Genomic DNA, 22,164 nt, shown 5'->3' with positions numbered 1-22,164 from the left:
AATGATCTGGTTAGAGATTTCTCACTGTCAAAGGAGAAAGCAGAATTGTTGGGTTCAAGGCTGAAGCAATGGAGTCTTTTTAAGGCAGGAAACCAAAATATCTTTTTTCCGTGATTGTCACACTATCCTGGCTTCCTTTTACCAAATGGAAGGAAACATAAGAACATAAGAAATGCCTTCGCTGGGTCAGACCTGAGGTCCATCGTGCCCAACAGTCCGCTCACGCGGCGGCCCAACAGGTTCAGGACCTGTGCAGTAATCCTCTATCTATACCCCTCTATCCCCTTTTCCAGCAGGAAATTGTCCAATCCTTTCTTGAACCCCAGTACCGTACTCTGCCCTTTTACGCCCTCTGGAAGCGCATTCCAGGTGTCCACCACACGTTGGGTAAAGAAGAACTCCCTAGTATTTGTTTTGAATCTGTCCACTTTCAACTTTTCCGAATGCCCTCTTGTTCTTTTATTTTTTGAAAGTTTGAAAAATCTGTCCCTCTCTACTCTCTCTATGCCCTTCATGATCTTGTAAGTCTCTATCATAACCCCTCTAAGTCTCCTCTTCTCCAGGGAAAAGAGTCCCAGTTTCTCCAATCTCTCAGCATATGAAAGGTTTTCCATCCCTTTTATTAGATGTGTTACTCTCCTCTGAACCTTCTCAAGTAACCCCATATCCTTCTTAAGGTACGGCGACCAATATTAGACGAGGTACTCCAGATGCGGACGCACCATCGCCCGATACAACAGCAGGATAACTTCTTTCGTTCTGGTAGTAATACCCTTCTTGATTATACCTAGCATTCTATTCACTCTCTTAGCGGCCGCTGCGCACTGTGCCGTCAGCTTCATTGTCATCTCCACCATTACCCCCAAGTCCCTTTCTTGGGTACTCTCATTTAATAACATCCCTCCCATCGTGTAGTTGTACCTTGGTTTCTGCTTCCCACATGTAATACTTTACATTTCTCAACATTGAACTTCATCTGCCATCTCGTCGCCCATTCCCCTAGTTTGTTCAAGTCCCTTTGCAATTCTTCGCAGTCCTCTTTAGTCCAAGCTCCACTAAATAGTTTGGTGTTGTCCGCAAATTTTATTATCTCACACTTCGTCCCTGTTTCTAGATCATTTATGAATATATTAAATAGCAGCGGCATGAGCACCGAGCCCTGCAGGACACCACTCGTGACCCTCCTCCAGTCCGAGTAGTGGTCCTTTACTCCTCCCCTCTGTTTCCTTCCCTTCAACCAGTTTCTGATCCATCTATGTATGTCTCCTTCCATCCCATGGTTCTTCAGTTTCTGGAGTAGACGTTCATGAGGCACCTTGTCAAAGGCTTTTTGGAAATCTAGATATATGATGTCTATGGGGTCTCCTTTGTCCATCCGTTTGTTAATTCCTTCGAAGAAGTGCAATAAGTTTGTTAGGCACGATCTCCTCTTGCAGAAACCATGTTGGCTGGTTATCAGAAGTTCGTTTCTTTCAAAATGTTCATCGATGTTTCCTTTTATCAATGCTTCCACCATTTTCCCCGGAACCGGGGTCAGACTCAGCGGTCTGTAGTTTCCCAGGTCACCTCTTGATCCCTTTTTTTTTTTTATTTTTTTTTTTTTATGTTTAAATCTGTTTTATTGAATTTTCAAAATATACCAGTGTACAGAACAAAAGCTAAACAATAAACAATGCACACACTTCCCCCCCAGAACCCACCCCCCTCCTCCCCCCCTCCCCCCTCCCCTCCCATAGAAGAACAGTCACAGCAATAAACCACCAGTCAATGTCAGTATCAGTCCAGGAAACGCGTCCGCACTGAGGGTGACATAGTAGAACAAAAAGGCCTCCAACATTGAAGAAATAAGACACCCCGCTTAGAGTGAAGATCAGAAATTGCCTGACGCTCATAGCCCGCCATGTACATCATCTGTGTCCGCCAGTGAGAAACTGTCGGTGTTTGCGGGGACAACCAACATTGCAATATAGTTTTTATACCAATAAAGATGGCTCGGCGTACAAAGGCAGACATACCCGGTCGAACCGGTACTAGAGAGAACTTTAAGGTAAAAAGAAAAGTAACTGTGGGAGTCCATGAGCAGTTCCAAAGAGACCGGGTCAACATACCAATGCGCCTCCAGTAGGCCCTTATGCCAGGGCATATCCAGAACATGTGTCCAAGAGTAGCCCTAGGAGCATGGCACTTGGGACAGCTCGCAGAGGAACTAAGACGTGCTCTATGGGCGCGCACAGGAGCAAAGTAGGCTCGCACCAAAAATTTGTAATATCGTTCTCTCTCCGCCGCAGCAACCGAAACAGTGGATCCCAACTGAAAACTCCGCTTTAACATAGGTGCGGTCACTGAAACTTGCAGATCTAGAGTCCACAATCGTGCTAAGGCAGCATAGTCCAGCTCCCCGGCCAGTTTTTGAAGAAAACGATGATGTGATCGAAGCGAGATGGGCTCCTGAGTAGTTAAGCCAAAAGATTCAGATAGCTTGTCCTGCACATCTTCAGTTAACGCTTGTTTAGGAAGAGACTGTACATAATGTAAAAGTTGACCATAACATAACCAATCTTTGTTAGTTACTAGGTGGGAGTCCATCAGCCACTGGAAATGTTGTAATGTACCATCTGGTTTCAAAATTTGAGACAGATAAAACACCCCGTTCCGCCTCCACGAGGAGGAGGCGCCCCAACTTAAGCCTGGAGAGAAATCCCCATTACCCATAACGGGCAGACACGGCGATACATCAAACCGAATATGCAATTGGGTACATATTTGTTTCCAGATTCTGCGCACTGGAAATAAAAGGAAATCCCCATAACGTTGGGTACGTACAGGCAAACAGGGAGTATGTATAAGATAACTAAAGTGAAATGGGGCATATGCAAGGCATTCGACCTCGGCCGCTGAAAAATGGGAAGTCCCACAAAACCAGTCATTCAGATGACGGAGTTGACAAGCAACATTCATTCGTCCTAAATGTAATAACCCCAGACCCCCTTGAGCTAAGGGCAAAGAGAGAGTTGTAAGTGAAATCCTGGAACGTGTACCACCCCATAAGTAGTTTGAAAGTGTTTTATGTAACACCCGAAGGTGTCGACGCTGCAATAGTAAAGGTAAAGTCTGTAAGAGGTATAGCCACTGGGGAATAATCATCATATTATATAGGGCTATTTTACCCATCAGGGATAGAGGATATGACCGCCAGGCTCGAAGCCTCTGTCCCGTACGCGTTAGTAATGGTGTAACGTTAAGCGCATATAACTGAGATAAGTCTTGTGGGATCAGCACCCCAAGGTAGCGTAAAGGTGCAGAAGCCCATTCTAATGGGAAGGGCCCAATCCAAGAGGTACGGACCCGCCCCTGCAGAGGGAGAACTAAGGATTTTTGTCTGTTTAAAGTGAGACCAGAAAAAATGTGAAATTCGTCCAAGATCTCAAGTGCCCGAGGTATTGATTGTTGAGGCTGAGCCAATGTCAACAAGAGATCGTCGGCAAAGGCCAAGACCCGAAGTTGGTGGGAGCCCTCAGGGAGTCCCACCAAAACATCGTCTCTTTGAAATGTTCGTATCAGAGGTTCTAGGTATAACAGAAATAATAAAGGAGATAATGGGCATCCCTGTCGGGTTCCTCTACCTACCGGAAAGGGCTGCGTAAAGATCCCATTAACTAATATGGACGCCTTAGGGGAAGCGTACAAGGCCTGCAATGCGGATAAAAACCATCCTCCAATGCCCACATGTTCCAAGACCCTAAAAAGATAAGGCCAAAGAACCTGGTCAAAGGCCTTGGCCGCATCGAGACTGACCAGAACACCCATGGTATCTGCCGCTTGCGCCCTTGACATTGCCAACAAGGCCCGACGGACGTTAAGGACCGAATGACGACCCTGAACAAATCCCACCTGTGCTGGAGAAATAATATGAGGTAGGAGGGGTGTCAATCGATTAGCCAGTAAACGTGACATAATTTTTATATCTACATTAATTAGAGAAATCGGTCTATATGACTCGACCTCATCTTTAGGTTTATTTGGTTTAGGGAGAAGAGTAATAGTGGCCGTGTTGGCATAAACCGGGAATGTACCTGTTTGCATGGCCTCTTCATAATATCTCATCAATGGGTCACATAACTGGGGTGACAGTTGCTTGTAAAATTCGGTTGAAAATCCGTCCGGGCCCGGGGCAGTATACGCACGCAAGTTCTTGATCGCTTTTTGAATTTCTATGGCCTGTATGGGTCTATTTAAAGCATCTCGTTGCCGATCAGTAAAGCGAGGTAGACCCGCATCTTCCAGATAGTCTGAAACTTCTGGACCACGATAGGGGCCCGGCTCCGAATAAAAAGTGGAGAAATGCCGGTAAAACGCTTCGGCTATATCTATTGGTTTAGTGGAATGACCAGCCGGACCCCATCGGATCTTTGAAATATATCTAGACTCCTGCCAATTTTTAGTTAAGGATGCCAACATCCGACCTGGCTTATTCCCATAACGGTAAAATTTGTATTTACGATAAATAAGGGAACGTTTATAGCGATCATGAAGTAACTCATTTAAAGAGATCTGTGCCAAGTGGAGTTCTTCCCGCAACACTGCTGTAGGAGCACTAAGATAGGCCGCCTTCAGAGAGGAGCACTGATGCTCTAACCTAATAATGTCGGCCGATATGCGTTTGTTCCTTGCCGCCACATAAGCAATGATTGCACCTCTAAGAACCGCCTTAGCGGCCTCCCAAAATATACCAGGGTTTAAGCGATGTTGGGCATTAGTGAGCAAGTAGTCCTCCCAGCTATTTCGTAAATATTCCCAAAAAGCCGGGTCATCTTGAAGATAGGCTGGGAAGCGCCACCTGCGTGTACCTAAAGGAGATAGTGACCAAGCCATATCAACCCATATAGGGCAATGGTCAGAAATCTCGAGCGGTCCGATAACTGCCTCTGAAATTTGTGGAAACACGGATTCAGGAACCAAAATATAATCTAACCGGGAGAAGGACCCATGGGCACGAGATTGATGTGTATAATCCCGCTCCATTGGGTGTAAAAGGCGCCAGGGGTCTATCAAACCCAAAGATTTACAAAGAAATGGGATGCCCTTGGTCAGTGTGGAGGAAGAAGACACCTCGGACGTAGAACGGTCAAGTGTCACGTTCATCACCTGATTAAAATCTCCCGCTACTACCACAGGTATCGATGAGTCTTGAAGCCCCAGAGATATCAGTGAGTCAAAAAATTCTTGGGAGTAGGTATTGGGCCCATATACATTCAGCAGCCGGAAGTCCGTGCCCTGCAATGAGATATGTACAAGCTGATATCTGCCCGAGGGGTCTACTGAAATTGGTGTAATAGAGCATTGTAAGCCTTTGCGTACTAATAAACAAACTCCCGCCCGTTTTCCAGAGGAGGACGCAGAATATACAGAACCCACCCAACCCCTCCTCAATTTCTGATGTTCTTCCTGAGATAATTTGGTTTCTTGTAGGCAGGCCAGGTCCGCCCGATGGTGTTTTATCTGTCTCAAAAGTTTAGATCGTTTCACCGGAGAAGTGATGCCAGACACATTCCAGGAAAGAATACGGAGGGAATGATCACCCAGGTTCAAAGCACAGGCCGTTAGAGACAAAATAGAGCATGTGTAGAACACCTGGGTGCCCAGCCCCACCCAAGTGTCTTGAAGCATCCTGGACATAGAAAATAACAAGCATAATTCTTAAATAGAATATCAAACAACTAACATTCAAAAGCCATGACCTTTGTGTAGCAATCTGTTCCCCACCCAACAACCCTCCCTCTCCCCAACCCCATTTACACCCAAAAACATAGCCCCCTAGGAGCATGCTAGAGGTCCATGATGACACCCTACAGGACCCCACCCCTCCAATTAACAATAAACATTTTCAAATTCAAGCTTTGTAAACAAACTGTGAGGAATCCACGGAACGGTCAGTCTTTCAAATTTCTATAATAAAGCCTGCCTGCATCGTGTACAAGGTCTGCAGTTTTTGCTTTATTTGTTTCAAACTTCTATCTCCATATCTCCATATTGCTCAAATAGGTATCACGGAGGCTCTGATGAAGAGTGCAGATTTTTATTAATATAGTCCGCTGCTTCAGCAGCCACCGTGAACAAATGCCATGATCCCTCATGCTGAATCTTCAGAATCGCAGGATATATGAATTGGAAACGTTGTTTAGCTTCCACCAATTTAGTGCTTGATCCCTTTTTAAAGATGGGCGTAACGTTGGCAATCTTCCATTCCTCCGGGATCATGCCTGTTTTCAGGGATAGATTGTAAATTTGCTGTAGTAGTTCCACTATTTCCTCCTTTAGTTCCTTCAGAACCCTTGGATGGATTCCATCCAGACCCGGGGATTTGTCAGTTTTTAATTTTTCTATCTGCCTGCGTACGTCTTCAAGGCTCACTTCCATGGAAGTTAATTTTTCTGCTTGATCTCCCTTGAAGATTTGCTCAGGTTCCGGTATGTTGGTTGTGTCTTCATTTGTAAATACAGATGAAAAGAGCACGTTAAGTCTTTCTGCCATTTGTTTATGTACTGATATTAATGGTCTCATGCGTGAACTAGGATATGAACATGTTTCTGATGAATGGAGACTATTCATTGATTCAAGCAAAGCAAGCCTTAAAGCTGTACTTTATACACAATGGAAACCAGAAGCCATCTGTTCCTGTTGCTCATGCAGTTGTGTTGAAAGAAACATACGAGTCGATGGGGACACTTTTAAAACTCACATGCTATGCAGATCACCAGTGGAAGATCTCAAAGTTGTGTCATTCCTTCTGAGTCTGCAACTGGGGTACACCAAATACATAATAATAATAGCTTTATTTATAACTCGTCATACATGTGCTTCTTGTGTCTTTGGAACAGTTGTGATGATGTCAACCACTACAGGCAGAAACAATAACCAAACCAAGATGAATCCGTACCTGGCAGATATAATGGAAGCACCTGCCATTAGTACATCATGTGAAAATCTATCTTCCAGCACTTCACATAAAACTGGGTCTGCTAAAAAATTTTGTCAAGGCGATGGACAGAAATGATGATGCATTTCAGCACCTAAGAAATACGTTTGGTTTCGAGAAAAGTGAAGCCAAAATCAAAGAAGGTGTTTCTGTTGGACCCGAAATCCGTGAACTGATCCTTGATAATACGTTCAAACAGAAGCTGAACCCAGCTGAATTAGCAGCATGGGAAGTATTTGTGCTGGTTGTTCAGAATTTTCTTGATAACCACAGATCAGAGAATTATGCTGAGCTTGTGGAGAACATGCTGACAGCATATTAGCTAATGGGTGCCAGAATGTCACTTAAATGCACTTCTTACATTCTCACCTCAACGTCTTCCCACCCAATCTCGGTGATGTCAGCGATGAGCATGGGGAAAGATTCCATCAAGATATCAAGGTGATGGAAAGCAGGTATCAGGGAAAGTTCAATCCCAGTATGATGGGAAACTATTGTTGATTCTTGCAAAAAGAGACAAATATGCAGTACAAGCGTAAAAGCAAGTGTCTCAAACATTTCTGAATGTGGCGGAGGTCAGTGTGTTGGGTGGTTATAGTCCAGGACAAACTACGGCCACCTCTGACATTGCGGGCCGGATTAAAAAACTAAATGGGCCGGATATGGCCAGCGGGCCTTAGTTTGCCCATGTCTGCTCTAAGCGCTGCTATAAATCTGCAGAGCAGCAAAGCGAGAAAGGAGTTCAGTTTTCTGCAGCCCCACAGTGCAGCAAACCCAGCTTGATCCGCTTCTGTACATACACCTCCCTTTTGGCATATGGTGATACGAGATTTGTGTTTGTTTTTGTAGTACGAAATCCACCCTCCCCTCTCCCTCGAGTGTAAAATCTTATCAAAACTCGTACATATTATGAACATATCACATCCAGCTCGCATGCAAATGGAAGTTTGGTTGCAAAAGTTATTTGAGGTTTTTCCATATTTGTGGGTAAGTTCAGCCCCAATCACTGAAAATACAGAGGGAGAAGTGTACAAACTTTTCTTTTTCCTTTTTGTTATTTGACTGCATTTCTTTGGTAAAATAAACTGTTTGAATTCATGAATAGTAACAAGGTGTTGTGTGATAACTTGTGAGGAGCTTACAGCAGCCGGCTCTTCACTTCAAAGGAGTGTGCCCCTTTAATCATGAACCTTTGGGCCAGGCCTCTGTGGCTGCAGCTTATCTTCCTCAATCAGCCCCTGATGGATGATGACACTGGGGTTGACCAGACACCTCACAGTAGTGCTGAAACCTTCTGGGGTAGTACTTTGAATAGCAGATGCTGCTCACTCTCCATCCTCCCCACTCTCTCTCTTCATAAGAGTTTCAATAACAGTTCTGGTACAATAAAGATACTGGAGTCGAGTGAGCTAGTTGAATAACATAGTAACATAGTAAATGACAGCAAATAAAGACCTAAATGGACCATCCAGTCTGCCCATTAGTAATACTCATTAAAAATACATGATTAAATTAATGTCTCTTCTTTGATATTTCTGGGTCCTAGACTGCAAAATCTACCTGGTAGTGTCCTAGGTTCAAAATGCTAAAGATGTAGTCCAAGCTCACTCCAGCCTATCCAACCATCATGTTCCAAATTAGTGGAGTTCCCATTAATGCCCTCCCCAGCCCATCCTACACCAAATCATCACATATGGGACACTGACCATGCAAGTCTGTCCAGTACTAGCTTTGATTCTTTAATTTACATCCTTCATTTTCTAATTAGAGATCCTCTGTGTTTATCCCATGCTTTCTTGAATTCCATCACCATTTTCCTTTCCACCACTTTTCTTGGGAGGGCATTCCAGGCATCTAGCACCCTCTCCGTGAAAAATAATTTCCTAAAATTGCTCCTGAGTCTTCCTCCCTGTAACCTCAAATTATACCCTCTAGTTTTGCCATTTTCTCTTCTCTGGAAAAGATTTGGTTCTATATTAATGCCTTTCAAGTATTTAAACGTCTGTATCATATCTCCCCTGTCTCTCCTCTCCTCCATAGTATACATGTTTAGGTCTTCCAGTCTCTTCTTATACTTCTTTTTGTTCAAACCTCTTACCATTTTTGTCGCCTTCTTCTGGAAAACTTCAAGTCTTTTTATATCCTTCATCAGATGCGGCCTCTAAAACTGAAAACAATACTCCAAGTGCGGCCTCACCAATTACTTAAGTACATAAGTACATAAGTAGTCGCCTCCGCCGGGGCAGACCAGAGGTCCATCCAGCCCAGCGGTCCGCTCACGCGGCGGCCCATCAGGCATATTGCCTGATCAGCGGTCCCTGACTATTTTTATGCCTACCTCTACACTTATCTCTAAACCTTCCACTGCTCTTATCTGTACCCCTCAATCCCTTTGTCTTCCAGGAACCTATCCAGGTCATTCTTGAAACCCTGTACTGTGCTATTTCTTATCACGGCCTCCGGAAGGGTGTTCCATGTGTCCACCACCCTCTGTGTGAAAAAGAACTTCCTTGCGTTTGTTTTAAACCTGTCCCCCTTCAATTTCATCGAGTGACCCCTTGTTCTTGTGGTTTCTTTCAAATTGAAAAATCTGTCTTTGTCAACCTTTTCGATGCCCCTCAGGATCTTGAAGGTCTCTATCATATCTCCTCTGAGTCTCCGCTTTTCCAGGGAGAACAGCCCCAGCTTCTTCAGTCTGTCAGTGTATGTAAGGTTTTCCATACCCTTAATCAGTTTAGTTGCTCTTCTCTGGACTCCCTCAAGCATTGCCATGTCCTTTTTGAGGTACGGTGACCAGTACTGTACACAGTATTCCAGATGCGGGCGCACCATAGCCCGGTACAGTGGCAGGATGACTTCCTTCGTTCTGGTCGAGATACCTTTCTTAATGATACCTAACATTTGGTTTGCTTTCCTCGAGGCTGTGGCGCATTGTGCCGACGCCTTCAATGTCGTGTCTACCATCACTCCCAAGTCTCTTTCCAGATTACTGACCCCTAGCATTGATCCCCCCATTTTGTAAGTGAACATCGGGTTACTTCTCCCTATATGCATGACCTTGCATTTCCCTACATTGAAGCTCATTTGCCACTTTTTCGCCCATTCTTCCAATGTCGTAAGATCCCTTTGGAGATTCTCGCAGTCAACCGTGGGCAACAACACCTCCCTTCTTCTGCTGGTTATTCCTCTTTCTATACAGAGAATACTAAAACTTCTGGTCTGCTTATTCAGCCTCCTGGTGTAAGCCAGTCCTGGCTCTGTCCCTTGACCAAGAAATGTGATTGTGTCTCTGGTCCCTGGGCTTACCTTGGGCAACTGCCTAACTACATACACTAATCAGGGATCACGCAAAAGATGACACCACAGTGGTGGTGGTTCTTCCATCTCAGTTCTCACATGAGGAAAGGTTAAAACAGCTAGAGCCCTTCAGCTTGGAAAGAGACAGCTCAAGGGTGATATGATAGAGGTCTATAAAATACTGAGTGGAGTGGAAAGGATATATGTGAATTGTATGTTTACTCTTTCCAAAAATACTAGGACTAGGGGTATGTGATGAAGCTACTAAGTAGTAGATTTAAAACAAACTGGAGAAAATGTTTCTTCACACAACATGTAGTTAAATTCTGGAATTCATTGCTGAAGAATGTGGTGAGATCTGTTAGCTTAGCAGGGTTTAAAAAAGGTTTGGATACTTTCCTAAAAGAGAAGTACATAGGCCATTATTGAGATGACGTGGGGAAATCCACTGCTTATTCCTAGGATAAGCAGTATAGAATCTGTTTTACTACTTGGGATCTAGCTAGGTGCTTGGGATCTGCCACTTTTGGAAGCAGGATACTGGGCTTGATGGACCTTTGGTCTGTCCCAATATAGCAATTCTTATGTCTTATCACATCCTGGCCCCCTCAGATCCTACTGGCATATCACAACCCTCAAACCAATCTACTCCAGCACATGTGACACTGATCCCCTCAGTGCCACAATTATTTCCTTACTATCAGTCCCCTCAATAGACTTCAGCACCCCAGTAAAGCAAAACTACCTTTCAGCAGGAACAAACCTTCCCCCATCACCTTCAAGAGTTACTTGAGAGTTACCTGATAGTGTAGTGGAATGGAACAGGAACAGCCCCCTCAGCTCTCATCTCATCTGGTTGCAGGTTTCAAAATGATGACAATGACCCCCTAGTGGTACTCTTGTAGTATTGCTACTAAGAAGCATCCTTCCATTGCAATTGATCCGTTTATGGAAGGCTGCCCCCTAGTGGTAGTACTATGAGACTACCACTAGGGAGATCATTGCTGCCATTTTGAATTCCAAAAGCCAGATAGGGTGGGAACAGAGGGGGACTGAGTCCCAGAAGAGGTGGAAGGCATGTCTGGACCTGCTTATGTGGATTTGTTCTGATTTCTATGGCCCACAGCAAAAGCTCTCCCCCTCAGAAGGCCCCCCTGCCCCTCCAACAGTCCAGTTAGCCATCCCCCAGGTCTGTCTGTATCCCTGTTAGTCTAATTGAGTTGTTGGGGGCAGAAGCACAGCCCCCTCCTTCTTGCCTCTTGCGGGTGCCTCTCTAAAATGTTGCTGTACTACATGAAGTTCTGCAAGCTTTTGTGAGAGGTCATGGCAGTCATTTTAGAGAGGTGCCCACAAGGGATAGGAGTCAGGGGGCTGCACTCCTGCCCCCAGTAACTCTACTGGACCACCTGGGATACAATTAGACCCAGGAGTGAAAGCCTACCTGGATGGCTGAAAGGGTAAGGGGCTTTCTGGGGAGGGGGGTGAGTTTGCTGCAGGCTGATGGGAGAGGGAGGAGGGATGGAAAACAGGGGACTTAGGAGCTCGTTCTTTCTTTTTTTAAGATTATGCGGGTCTGGCTCAGTGTTTAGCTGGGGCTGCAAAACTCTTATGCAGACCCCAGCTGAATAACAATTGGACCCACACAAACTCCAGTACTCAGCCCACCTGAAATAGCCCCCGATATTCAGAGGGGGGCTAGACTCAATTAGGGCACTGGTTTTTGACCTAAGGGCTGCCACGGGAGCGGACTGCTGGGCACGATAGACCACTGGTCTGACCCAGTAGCGGCAATTCTTTTTTTTTATTGAGTATTTTTAGAAAATACAGGAAGCAGTTCAAATACATGAAGTCAAAATAAAGCTTTCTGTATAAAGAGCATATAAATCTATATTTAACTATAGAGGAACATAACAGTGAAAAAGGTTCCTACTATTAGAACTGCATGTGAAGAGAATATAAGAAAAAAGTGAGGGAGAACAACAGAAAAAAGGGAGAAAGATGAAAGAAAAATAAAGAAAAGGAAATTAAAGAAAAGGAAGACAGGAGTGTCTACGAAGCAGAACGTACATAGGTATCTAGGAATGACCAAGGTGATTTGTTAAACTTCAAGTTCGTGAGGGTTCTGGATGTAATTTTTTTCTCATATGCATATGATTCAAATCTATGGTACATACACAGAGAGTTCCACCAAAAAGTATAGTCTAATAATGAAGATGATTTCCAGTTTTTCAGAATGTGCATGAGAGCAGTCACAAACATGGTATCAATGAGTTTAGGAGGACAATTTGATTGTGCAAAGCAGGGATGTTGAGAGCGAAGGATTACAATGTCCATAGAGATCTCTTCCGAGCAGTTAGTAATAGATTGTTTGGTGCTCCAAATGCGAATCCAAAAGGATCGGACCTGTGTACAGTGAAAAAGCATGTGGTCGAGAGTTCCTACATCTTTAAACAGTTCCAGCAAACAGAGTCTTGTTTTAAATTGGCTTTCCACATGCGAAATGGAGTCCATACTGCATGCCACATAATAAAGAACATTGATTGTGAGACTCTAGAAGATAAAAATGGGCGATTTGTTGAAGACCAGAAAAGTTCCCAATCAATGTCAGAAAGCGGAATAGTGAGTATAGTTTCCCAGTGTTTCATAGATTGGGGTGTAAAAGTGAAGGAATGATCTCTTAAAATACTGTAGAAAAGAGATATCGCCTTGCCTTTAAGTAGAGACAGTATAGACCAATGACGAATAGTATGAGTAGAAGTCATGAAGTCAAAACGTATATGCATAGAAGACAGTGTTTCAGTGAGTGAGAGCTATTGTGAATAAACAGAAGGAGGCAGCGAATATGTAGAGCAAATAATATCAAAAGGAACAGACAGATTTGGAGTAGACAATTGATGGGCAAACCATAGACCCGCCTGCTGCCATTTTTTCCATGAAAGGGATTTGCCATGGTTTTGAATTTTAAAGTTATTCCAAAGGGACATGAGTGGACTATCATAAACTGAGATCTCAGCCAATTTATCTAGAAGATGAAGAGCATGTTGTGTTGAACTCAGCAAAGAGTACCTTCTCAAGTGTCTGGGTATTGACACTGTTAGTAGGCAGGAGGTGTGTAAAGGCATGCATAAAAAGCTCTCCATTTCAAACCAGGCAGGAGGATCTTGGAATAGGGAGTCAGTGAGCCAGTAAGCACCATATTTAGCTAGTGAAGCAATATAATAATGATAAAAATCCGGAAAATTAAGACCACCATTAATCTTAGAGGCTTTCAGCTTGGCGAGAGCAATTCGAGGTTTTTTCTTGTTCCAAATGAATTCAGATAGCTTCCTATTTAGCCATTGAAAAAATGACTTCCGGCATAGAAGAGGAAGCATAGAGAGAATGTAATTGATTTGAGGGGCCAAAGTCATTTTGACGGCTGTTATTCTACCCCACCAGGATAGAAAAAGTGGAGACCATCGAGATGTAGTATTTAGTAGTATTTTTGACTTTGGATATATTAAGATCTTGAGCATATACCGGATCTTTATGTATTAAGATCCCCAAGTATTTCACAGCTTCATGCGACCATGAGAAGGAAAAGTGAGCTAGATCTGAGGGAAGAATATTATCGTTCAGAGGGAAGATCTCTGATTTCTCCCAATTAACAGAATAACCAGAGAGGAGAGAATATTGAGTGACAATTTGAATAAGGTGAGGAAGAGAGACTAGAGGGTTCCTAAGAAAGAGTAAAACATCATCAGCATAAGCTGCTAATTTGAAGTCTCTATTAGAGGAGGGAATGCCTTTGATTAAGGGGCATTGTCGGATAGCTGAAAGGAAGGGCTCCAACACTAAATTAAATAACAATGGTGAGAGAGGGCAGCCTTGTCGTGTACCTCTGTGAAGGGAAAATTTATTGGAAAGAGAGTTATTAATTAGAATACGAGCTGTGGGTTGGCGATATAGCGTTTCTATCCAATCCGTGAAAAATGAGCCAAAGTTATACCACTTCAGGACACGAAGCGGCAATTCTTATGTTCTTAAGTGCCATTGAAAACCTGGGTATGACCTAGTCAATGGGACTTATCAAGATAGAAGGCATTCCTACCCAGATATGTCACTGAATAATTGACCGCTCTGTTTCTATGTTTAGTAAAAGGGTCATATAATGTAATTAAGATCTAAAAGCAGATGACTTTTTCAATCACATTTTTACCATCGCTTAGCTATAAATAAAGAGAATTGTAATAAAAAAAATTCGATATTTTGTATATTTAGTAGAGAGGTTAAGTAGGAGAGGTTGAGGAGTTCAATGAGGTTTGGTGTTCAAATACAATTCTTTTTTTTCTGAATTTTAATGGCTGTTGGATTAAGACCTGGCTAATTTGTATCATATTAATAAATGAACTTTTAAAAATGATTTTACATGGGACACCAGGGAATTGTTTAAAATTTGGCCAAATATAGGGTTACCAGATTCCCTCTTTAAAAAAAGAGGATGCATGGCCCTGCCCCATTCCATCTCCAGCCCCGCCCTAATCTGCTCCCAGTGAACCTTGTGTCCTCTTCCCCACGCTTAAAGCCACATCTGGAGGGCCTCTGAACATGCGTGGATGACATCACGCACATACACACATGCATGTGATGTCATCGTGTTAACAGGCGCCCTTGTGCAGATGCCCTCCAGAGGCGGCCCCCAAGCTTGGGGCCTTCCAAAACCAAGTTTAGGAAATCCCTTCAGGCAACCCTTCGGGCACCCGATCAGTCCTCTAAAAAGAGGGCATGTCTGAGTTTTCCCAGACATCTGGTAACCCTAGCCAAATACTGAATATTTGCATTGGTTTCTTAATTGCTTGTATTTATTTAGAACTCTTTGGGGCCCTTTTACTAAGTTGTAGTAAGCAGTAATCCATGCTTACTGCAAATTAAAAAGCACTACCGCAGGGCACACACAGGCATCCCATGGTAGTTTTTGCATATGCACAGGGAGCAAGTCTGGGGGCAGAGAGTAGGCATGTTCTGTGCTAATTGGTTAGTGCAGCTGCACTGCCAATCACTAACCAATTAGCACAGGATTACCACATGAGCCTTTACCACCTAGAAAATAGATGTGGGCAAATGCTCACACACTAATGGGGAAATTAGCATGTGGTGGCCATTATTTGCAAAACTGAAAAATCAGCCATTTCCCAACAGCGCTAAATGTGGCCTTTGCGTGTGGTAAAGGACCCCTTTGTGTCATGTGTCAGGGCTTGTATTTTACTTTTGCTATGTAGAATAATGTTGCCTATAATCCACTTGAGGGCTTAGAACAAAATAAAAGCAGAAGCCCAAAGCCCAAAGTAAAATAATGCAAGCACCAGGCAGTACAATGCAATCCCTCCATCCTCTATTTCATCCTTCTTTCCAAGTTTACATCTCTACAGCATGCTAATAAAAATTAACTCATGTCCATTGTCATCTATGTGCGATATAGGATATGTGCATGAATCAGAGATAGGCAGATGATTCTAGACTCCAAGTGCATCATCTTCGTTCTGTTCTGGTCCAGCACTTCAGCAAATACACCACAACTCAGAACAACACACATACTAACCCCCTCTTCTACGAACACGCGCTAGCGTTTTTTTAGCGCAGAGAGCCACGCTGAACAGCCCACACTGCTCCTGACACTCATAGGAACTCATTGATCGTTGGGAGCAGTGCAGGCCATTCAGTGCGGCTCTCTGCGCTAAAAACCGCAAGCGCGGTTTCGTAGAAGAGGGGGTAAATTTATGCATATTTGTACTTGTTTTTATTCCTCAACATCTTTTCCAATATTAGCTCATGGTGGAATGCAGCAATATGTAAATATAATTTTTAAATTGCAGTATGAAAATAAACTATACACATCTGAAGCAATGGGCACAACTCAATAAACTAGCATGCAATGTCTGCAACCTGTTTGTATAATCCTTCTGTATAAACCTTGTAGTATATTGTCATGTAAACAGAAAAACATCACACCTGCATCACACCTACATGTATACAAAAAAAGGGGACAACTGAAAAGTCAAATCCATTCCAAAATGATCTTTAGCCTTTTGAGTCCCGATAAGGATCCAAGTTTTTATAGATATGTTTTATATGATTTCCTATCTTTTTTTATACTAAAGTTTTATATGTAACTAGCTGATCACCCAGCATTGCCTGGATATTTATTTATCCCAATCTTCTGATATCGATAGACTTGTATTCAGTCATTACTCCTGGTAAAACGGGAAGTATTTGATTTCTTATTTTGTGGACATCTTCGTTTTTAGCAGCAAGAATGGCCCTCTGTATGGGGCTGAACATGGACTTAAATGGCATCGGGAGTGTCAGTATTCATCTCAGCGAGCCTGAAAACTATGGGTTAGACACTAATATCTGTTGTTTTCGATAATTTCACATGTCAACCCCCCCCTTCCCACCCTCACAGTATTTTTCCCCAGATAATAAGTCATATGTATACCGAGTTTGGTTGAAATTTGTCCATGTGTTTCAGGGTTATGCTGGAAAATGCATACATACACACACACATACATCCGATTTTATAGAGATAGATTTGTATTTTTTGTAGTATTTTAAGTCTCCTAAGGAAGGCAATTTGTATATTGTTGAAACTTTTTGGGATTCACTAGAATAAAGATCATTTTGGACTGGATTTGACTTCTCAGCTGTCCCCCCTTTTTTCCCCCCCTGTTGTGGCTAGCGGAGTGAGCTTTCTCCTTTTTGGGGGGGTTCTAGTACTACATGCATAACAGTATTGTCATAGGTCTGATGGTTTTCTTTTTATGCTTAATATATTATCACAAAACACTATGGGCTCCTTTTACGAAGGTGCGCTAGCATTTTTAGCGTACGCACCGGATTAGTGCGCGCTAGCTGAAAAACTACCGCCTGCTCAAGAGGAGGCAGTAGCAGCTAGCGCAAGCAGCATTTTAGCGTGCACTATTCCGCATGTTAAGGCCCTAACATGCATTCGTAAAAGGAGCCCTATTATTTTTAGTATCGACAGCTTATGAGTTTATGTATTTTTATAAAGGGTCATTTGGAGTATAAATGGGAAATAGTATCCTATGACCTGTGTTCAAATTTGTTCCTGCTTCAGGATCCCAAGACCGTAATTAATGCTCAAAAATTCTTAGATTATATGAGCAATGGCCAGGCTGAGCAGAAACAATAGAAGAAATGCCACTCACTTCATATGTTCACAGGACTGCTCATGAATCCCATAGTCTAAATGGAAGGCTTGACACCAAAGCTAGGACATAAAATCACATGATCTATAGAGAGTGCGCCAAATACCAGCCCAGAATGACAGAACAGAAATTGAGGCTAAAAAGCAGATTCAGAAGCTAAAGCCTAATGAGAGAATATGAAATCTAGTTCAAAGAGATAGTAAATAAGAATGAGACTCAAGAGTTAGAAAAAGCTTGATGAAATATACAAAGGGCTGCTGAAAGGTTTTCAGCCCAACCAAGAAAAGAATGATGTGAAGCCATGAGACTTACGAGTTACCCCACACTTTACTTGACACTTTTCATATCATTGAAACAAAAAGTGTCAAAAAAAATGTGGAAAAACTCGCAAAGTTCATGGCTCTACATCATTCTGGTTGGGCTGAGAACTTTTCAGTGGCCCCTCGTAAAGGTTAACTAGAAAAAAATCAAAGATACTGTGACCTTATTTATTCTTTAAAGTATAGTCTTATTAGAGAGAGGTTTTGGGTGTCCTTTCTTGACACCACCTCCTGTTTCTGGTACCCACTAATGGCAGCCTTTAATTAACTTTTCTCCTCTGCTAAAACTATACCTTTTACTTACCGGTTGTCTCAGGACACTCAGCCAGTTTTTCCACAATAAAACTCGGAGCTGCCAGGTAAATGAAGACATGTCTCAAGCTTTCAAAAAATAACAATTACCCTAAAATAAGAAGACTCTTCCTTTTAGTTCTTCAGGAAACCCAAATGTCCTTTACAAATTCTTTTTCTGTGGATTCCACTAAAAAGGGTGGTTCAGTTATTTCCTTTGCATATTCTGTAGAAGTCTTGAGTTTCCAAATCCAGTTTTTGATATTAGCCTACAGAAAGGTAAAAAGCCACAGGGGTTTCCTTGGATCATCTGTGCATAGACAGAAATGGCCAGTTTCTAGAAACATATTGTACCTGCTAAAAGCAGTAAGGATGGCATTCTTTGAAAATGAATCTTACACAATGCAAAAGATTAAAAAATCATGCCTCTATCTCTTTCTTCTCTCTTGTAAAGTGCAGCTTGTATTGTTATTGGAACACGCCTTCTTAAAGCTTTACCTGATGAGTTTTAGTCTAAGAAAGGTTATTAGGTTGCCCTGCCCTTTCACTTCTCACACTCATAATGTCATGTGGCAATAAATGTGTAGTAAGTTACCACTGAGATGGGTTATCCTGTGCTGTGCTTCAGCTTTTAGTTATGTCTCATAAGGTTTATTGCTTGTTGTTAAGGAAAATGTACTTTCATTTCCATAAAAGAAAAATACTGAGTGCCACAGATACAAGGTAAGACTGTAGCCTCATTTGTACTGTTTAGCTGTCCAGATCCGTGGAGGGGTATTATTGATTAGACATCTAAGTCCGACTGACTTTGGACATTTTGAAGAAAAAAAAACATCCAAAAATCGGGTGGAGGAAATGTCCATTTTCAAACTTACAAGACATCTATCTTTTTTCTTTTTTTTTTAAATGGCCCTGCTACATTTCTTTTTTTTTTTTTTTTGCCGTTATCAAAAAAAAAAGTCCAAATTAAAAACAGCCAAAACAAACCATTTGCGTGTAGGAGGGGTCAGCATTTTTAATGGACACAGGGCAGTGGGGCACTCTAGTGGTCACTGCTGTGAACTTCATATTAATATTGCCAGGTACACTTCTCACCATAACCCACCATACATACCCCCATGCCTCCAAAATTCTTCCAAAACCTATTATACCCAATGATCTACCATTCCAATAGTCCATATGTCTGCAAGTGTCACCTATGGCAGTACGGTGGGTTTTGGTGGGCTCACACTTTCCGCCACAAGTCTACTAGTTAGAATGTCATATAGACCTGGGTCCCCTTCTCCACAGTCCACCAGGCTACTCCGGAGACCTGCTTGCAGCTCTACAAGCCTAAGAATGTTATCATGCCTCTGTATCGCTCCATGGTGCAACCTCACCTAGAGTATTGCATTCAGTTCTGGTCTCCTTAATCTCAAGAAAGATATAGCAGCACTAGAAAAGATTCAAAGAAGAGTGACCAAAATGATAAAGGAGATGGAACTCCTCTCATATGAGGAAAGACTAGAAAGATTAGGGCTCTTCAGCTTGAAAAAGGGACGGCTGAGGGGAGATATGATTGAAGTCTACAAAATCCTGAGTGGAGTAGAACAGGTAACATAAGAACATAAGGAGTGCCGCTGCTGGGTTAGACCAGTGGTCCATCATGCCTAGCAGTCCGCTCACGCGGCGGCCCTTTTGGTCAAAGACCAGTGCTCTAACTGAGACTAGCCCTATCAGCATACGTCCTTGTTCAGTAGGAACTTGTCTAACTTTGTCTTGAATCGCTGGAGGGTGTTTTCCCCTATGACAGCCTCTGGGAGAGCATTCCAGTTTTCCACCACTCTCTGGGTGAAGAAGAACTTCCTTACGTTTGTACGGAATATATCCTCTTTCAACTTTGAAGAGTGCCCTCTTGTTCTCCCTACCTTGGAGAGGGTGAACAACCTGTCTTTATCTACTAAGTCTATTCACTTCAGTACCTTGAATGTTTCGATCATGTCTCCTCTCAATCTCCTCTATTCGAGGGAGAAAAGGCACAGTTTCTCTAATCTTTCACTGTACGGCAGCTCCTCCAACCCTTTAACCATCTTAGTCTCTCTTTTCTGGACCCTTTTGAGTAGTACTGTGTCCTTCTTCATGTATGGCAACCAGTGTTGTACGCATTACTCCAGGTGAGGGCGCACCATGGCCCGGTATAGCGGCATGATAACCTTCTCCGATATGTTCATGATCCCCTTCTTTAGCATTCCTAACATTCTGTTCACCGTTTTCGCCGCCGCCACCGCACATTGCGTAGACGGCTTCATCGACTTGTCGATCAGAACTCCCAAGTCCCTTTCCTGGGAGGTCTCTCCAAGTACCGTCCCGGACATCCTGTACTCGTGCTTGAGATTTTTGTTACCGACATGCATCACTTTACACTTATCCACGTTGAACCTCATCTGCCATGTCGATGCACATTCCTCAGGTACAAGTGGATCGATTTTTCACTCCGTCAAAAATTACAATGACTAGGGAACACTCGATTAAGTTACAGAGAAATACTTTTAAAACCAATAGAAGGAAATATTTTTTCACTCGGAGAATAGTTAAGCTCAGGAACGCATTGCCAGAGGTTGCAGTAAGAGTGGATAGTGTAGCTGGTTTTAAGAAAGGTTTGGACAATTTCCTGGAGGAAAAGTTCATTGTCAGTTATTGAGAAAGACATAGAGGAAGCCACTGCTTGCCCTGGATTGGTAGCATGGAATGTTGCTACTCTTTTAGTTTTGGCCAGGTACAAGTGACCTGGATTGGCCACCGTGAGAATGGGCTACTGGGCTTGATGGACCCATAAGCAGCGGAATGTTTTATTGTATGTAGGGGCCCGCAAGCTCCGCCCCAGACCCCGCTCCATAATAGTACCAATTGTAATACCATTTTTTCCATTCATTTTTCATATATACACACAATATAATCTTATTAATAATACATAATGGTTAACCATAAAATTAAACTACGCAAAGCACTATGGCCTAGATTCACTAAGGACACGGATTGGATCCAATCCGTGTCTGGGGGGCTGATTCACGAATCCCCCTCATGAAAATTAAGGCGATCGGAATCACGCCCCCAACTGTCTGCCCGGATCGCTCTATAGCGATCCCAGCACATGCGCAGATCACCTGTAGATGGTCTGCACATACGCTTGACCTCCGGGCACGACAGATTTTTTTTTCTTTTTTTAACTTATTTTGGAGCCTGTGGTTTTAACCCACTTAAGCCCACAGGTTAAAACCACGGGTTTGTACTGCGAGGAAGGGTGGTAGAGTCGGGGCAGGCAGGCGATCGGGGCAGACAATCGTTCAGGGCAGCGGGAGAGTCGGGGCAGGGGGAGAGTCAGGGCTGCATGAGGCGTTCGGGCCAGGCAGATTAGGGCAGCGGAAGAGTCGGGGCCGCATGAGGCGTTCAGGCCAGGCAGATCAGGGCAGTGGAAGAGTCGGGGATGCAGGAGGCATTTGGGACAGGCAGGAGATCAGGGCAGCGGGAGAATCGGGGCTGCAGGAGACTTTTGGGGCAGGCAGGAGATCAGGGCAGCGGGAGAGTCGGGGCTACAGGAAGCATTCGGGGCAGCAGGCGATATGGGCTGACAGGGCAAAGAGCAGGGCGACAGAAGGCAGGGCAGTCATAAAGGGCTTGAGCGATTGGTCCTCAGCAGTCACTTGTTTGTGATCGGCCAGCCTAGTCGGTGTTGCAGGGTTTTGGTTAGTGAATTGCATCCCTGCCTATTTTGCATGCCGTTCCCCTCATTTGCATGCGCAGATCGGAGGATGGTTGGCAGAGAAATAAGTAAATCAGGCTGGAGGGAAATCAGGTTGCAAAGGGGTCGCAAATCGATCATTTTGCTTAGTGAATCTAGCCCATTGTATGTTTCTCAACATTCATTCCTACCAGTACGCCTGGCCTTGGTCACACATGCAGAACACAGATAACCCCTATGCAAATACAGGACCACAAACTAAAAGTACTAATATATATAAACCAAACTCTAAGATGCAAGACTGTGCATGCAGTACAACCCCCCAGAGAAATAGAAACAAATGCATTTCTTCCTGAT

General features: G+C 43.4%; 1 protein-coding gene across 5 annotated transcripts in view; it reads right to left on the bottom strand.

The window, feature by feature from the left end:
- The window catches only part of ABCA12 (ATP binding cassette subfamily A member 12), a 604,574-nt gene that overhangs the window by 545,749 nt on the left and 36,661 nt on the right, over positions 1-22,164 (bottom strand). Inside the window, exon 1 of one of the 5 annotated variants that reach the window (XM_033946151.1) lies at positions 18,103-18,362. The exons of the other annotated variants lie outside the window; for them this stretch is intronic. Coding sequence (XP_033802042.1) covers positions 18,103-18,171 — 69 coding nt within the window. The 5' untranslated portion in view covers positions 18,172-18,362. Of the gene's footprint in view, positions 1-18,102; positions 18,363-22,164 lie in introns of those variants that run through there. 5 annotated transcript variants of the gene reach the window in all.

This window comes from Geotrypetes seraphini, chromosome 5 (genome assembly GCF_902459505.1).
Source record: "Geotrypetes seraphini chromosome 5, aGeoSer1.1, whole genome shotgun sequence".
In the NCBI taxonomy this organism is placed as follows: Eukaryota; Metazoa; Chordata; class Amphibia; order Gymnophiona; family Dermophiidae; genus Geotrypetes; species Geotrypetes seraphini.
The sequence above is the reverse complement of the archived record's forward strand: the minus strand, read 5'-3'. Positions and strand labels throughout refer to the sequence as shown.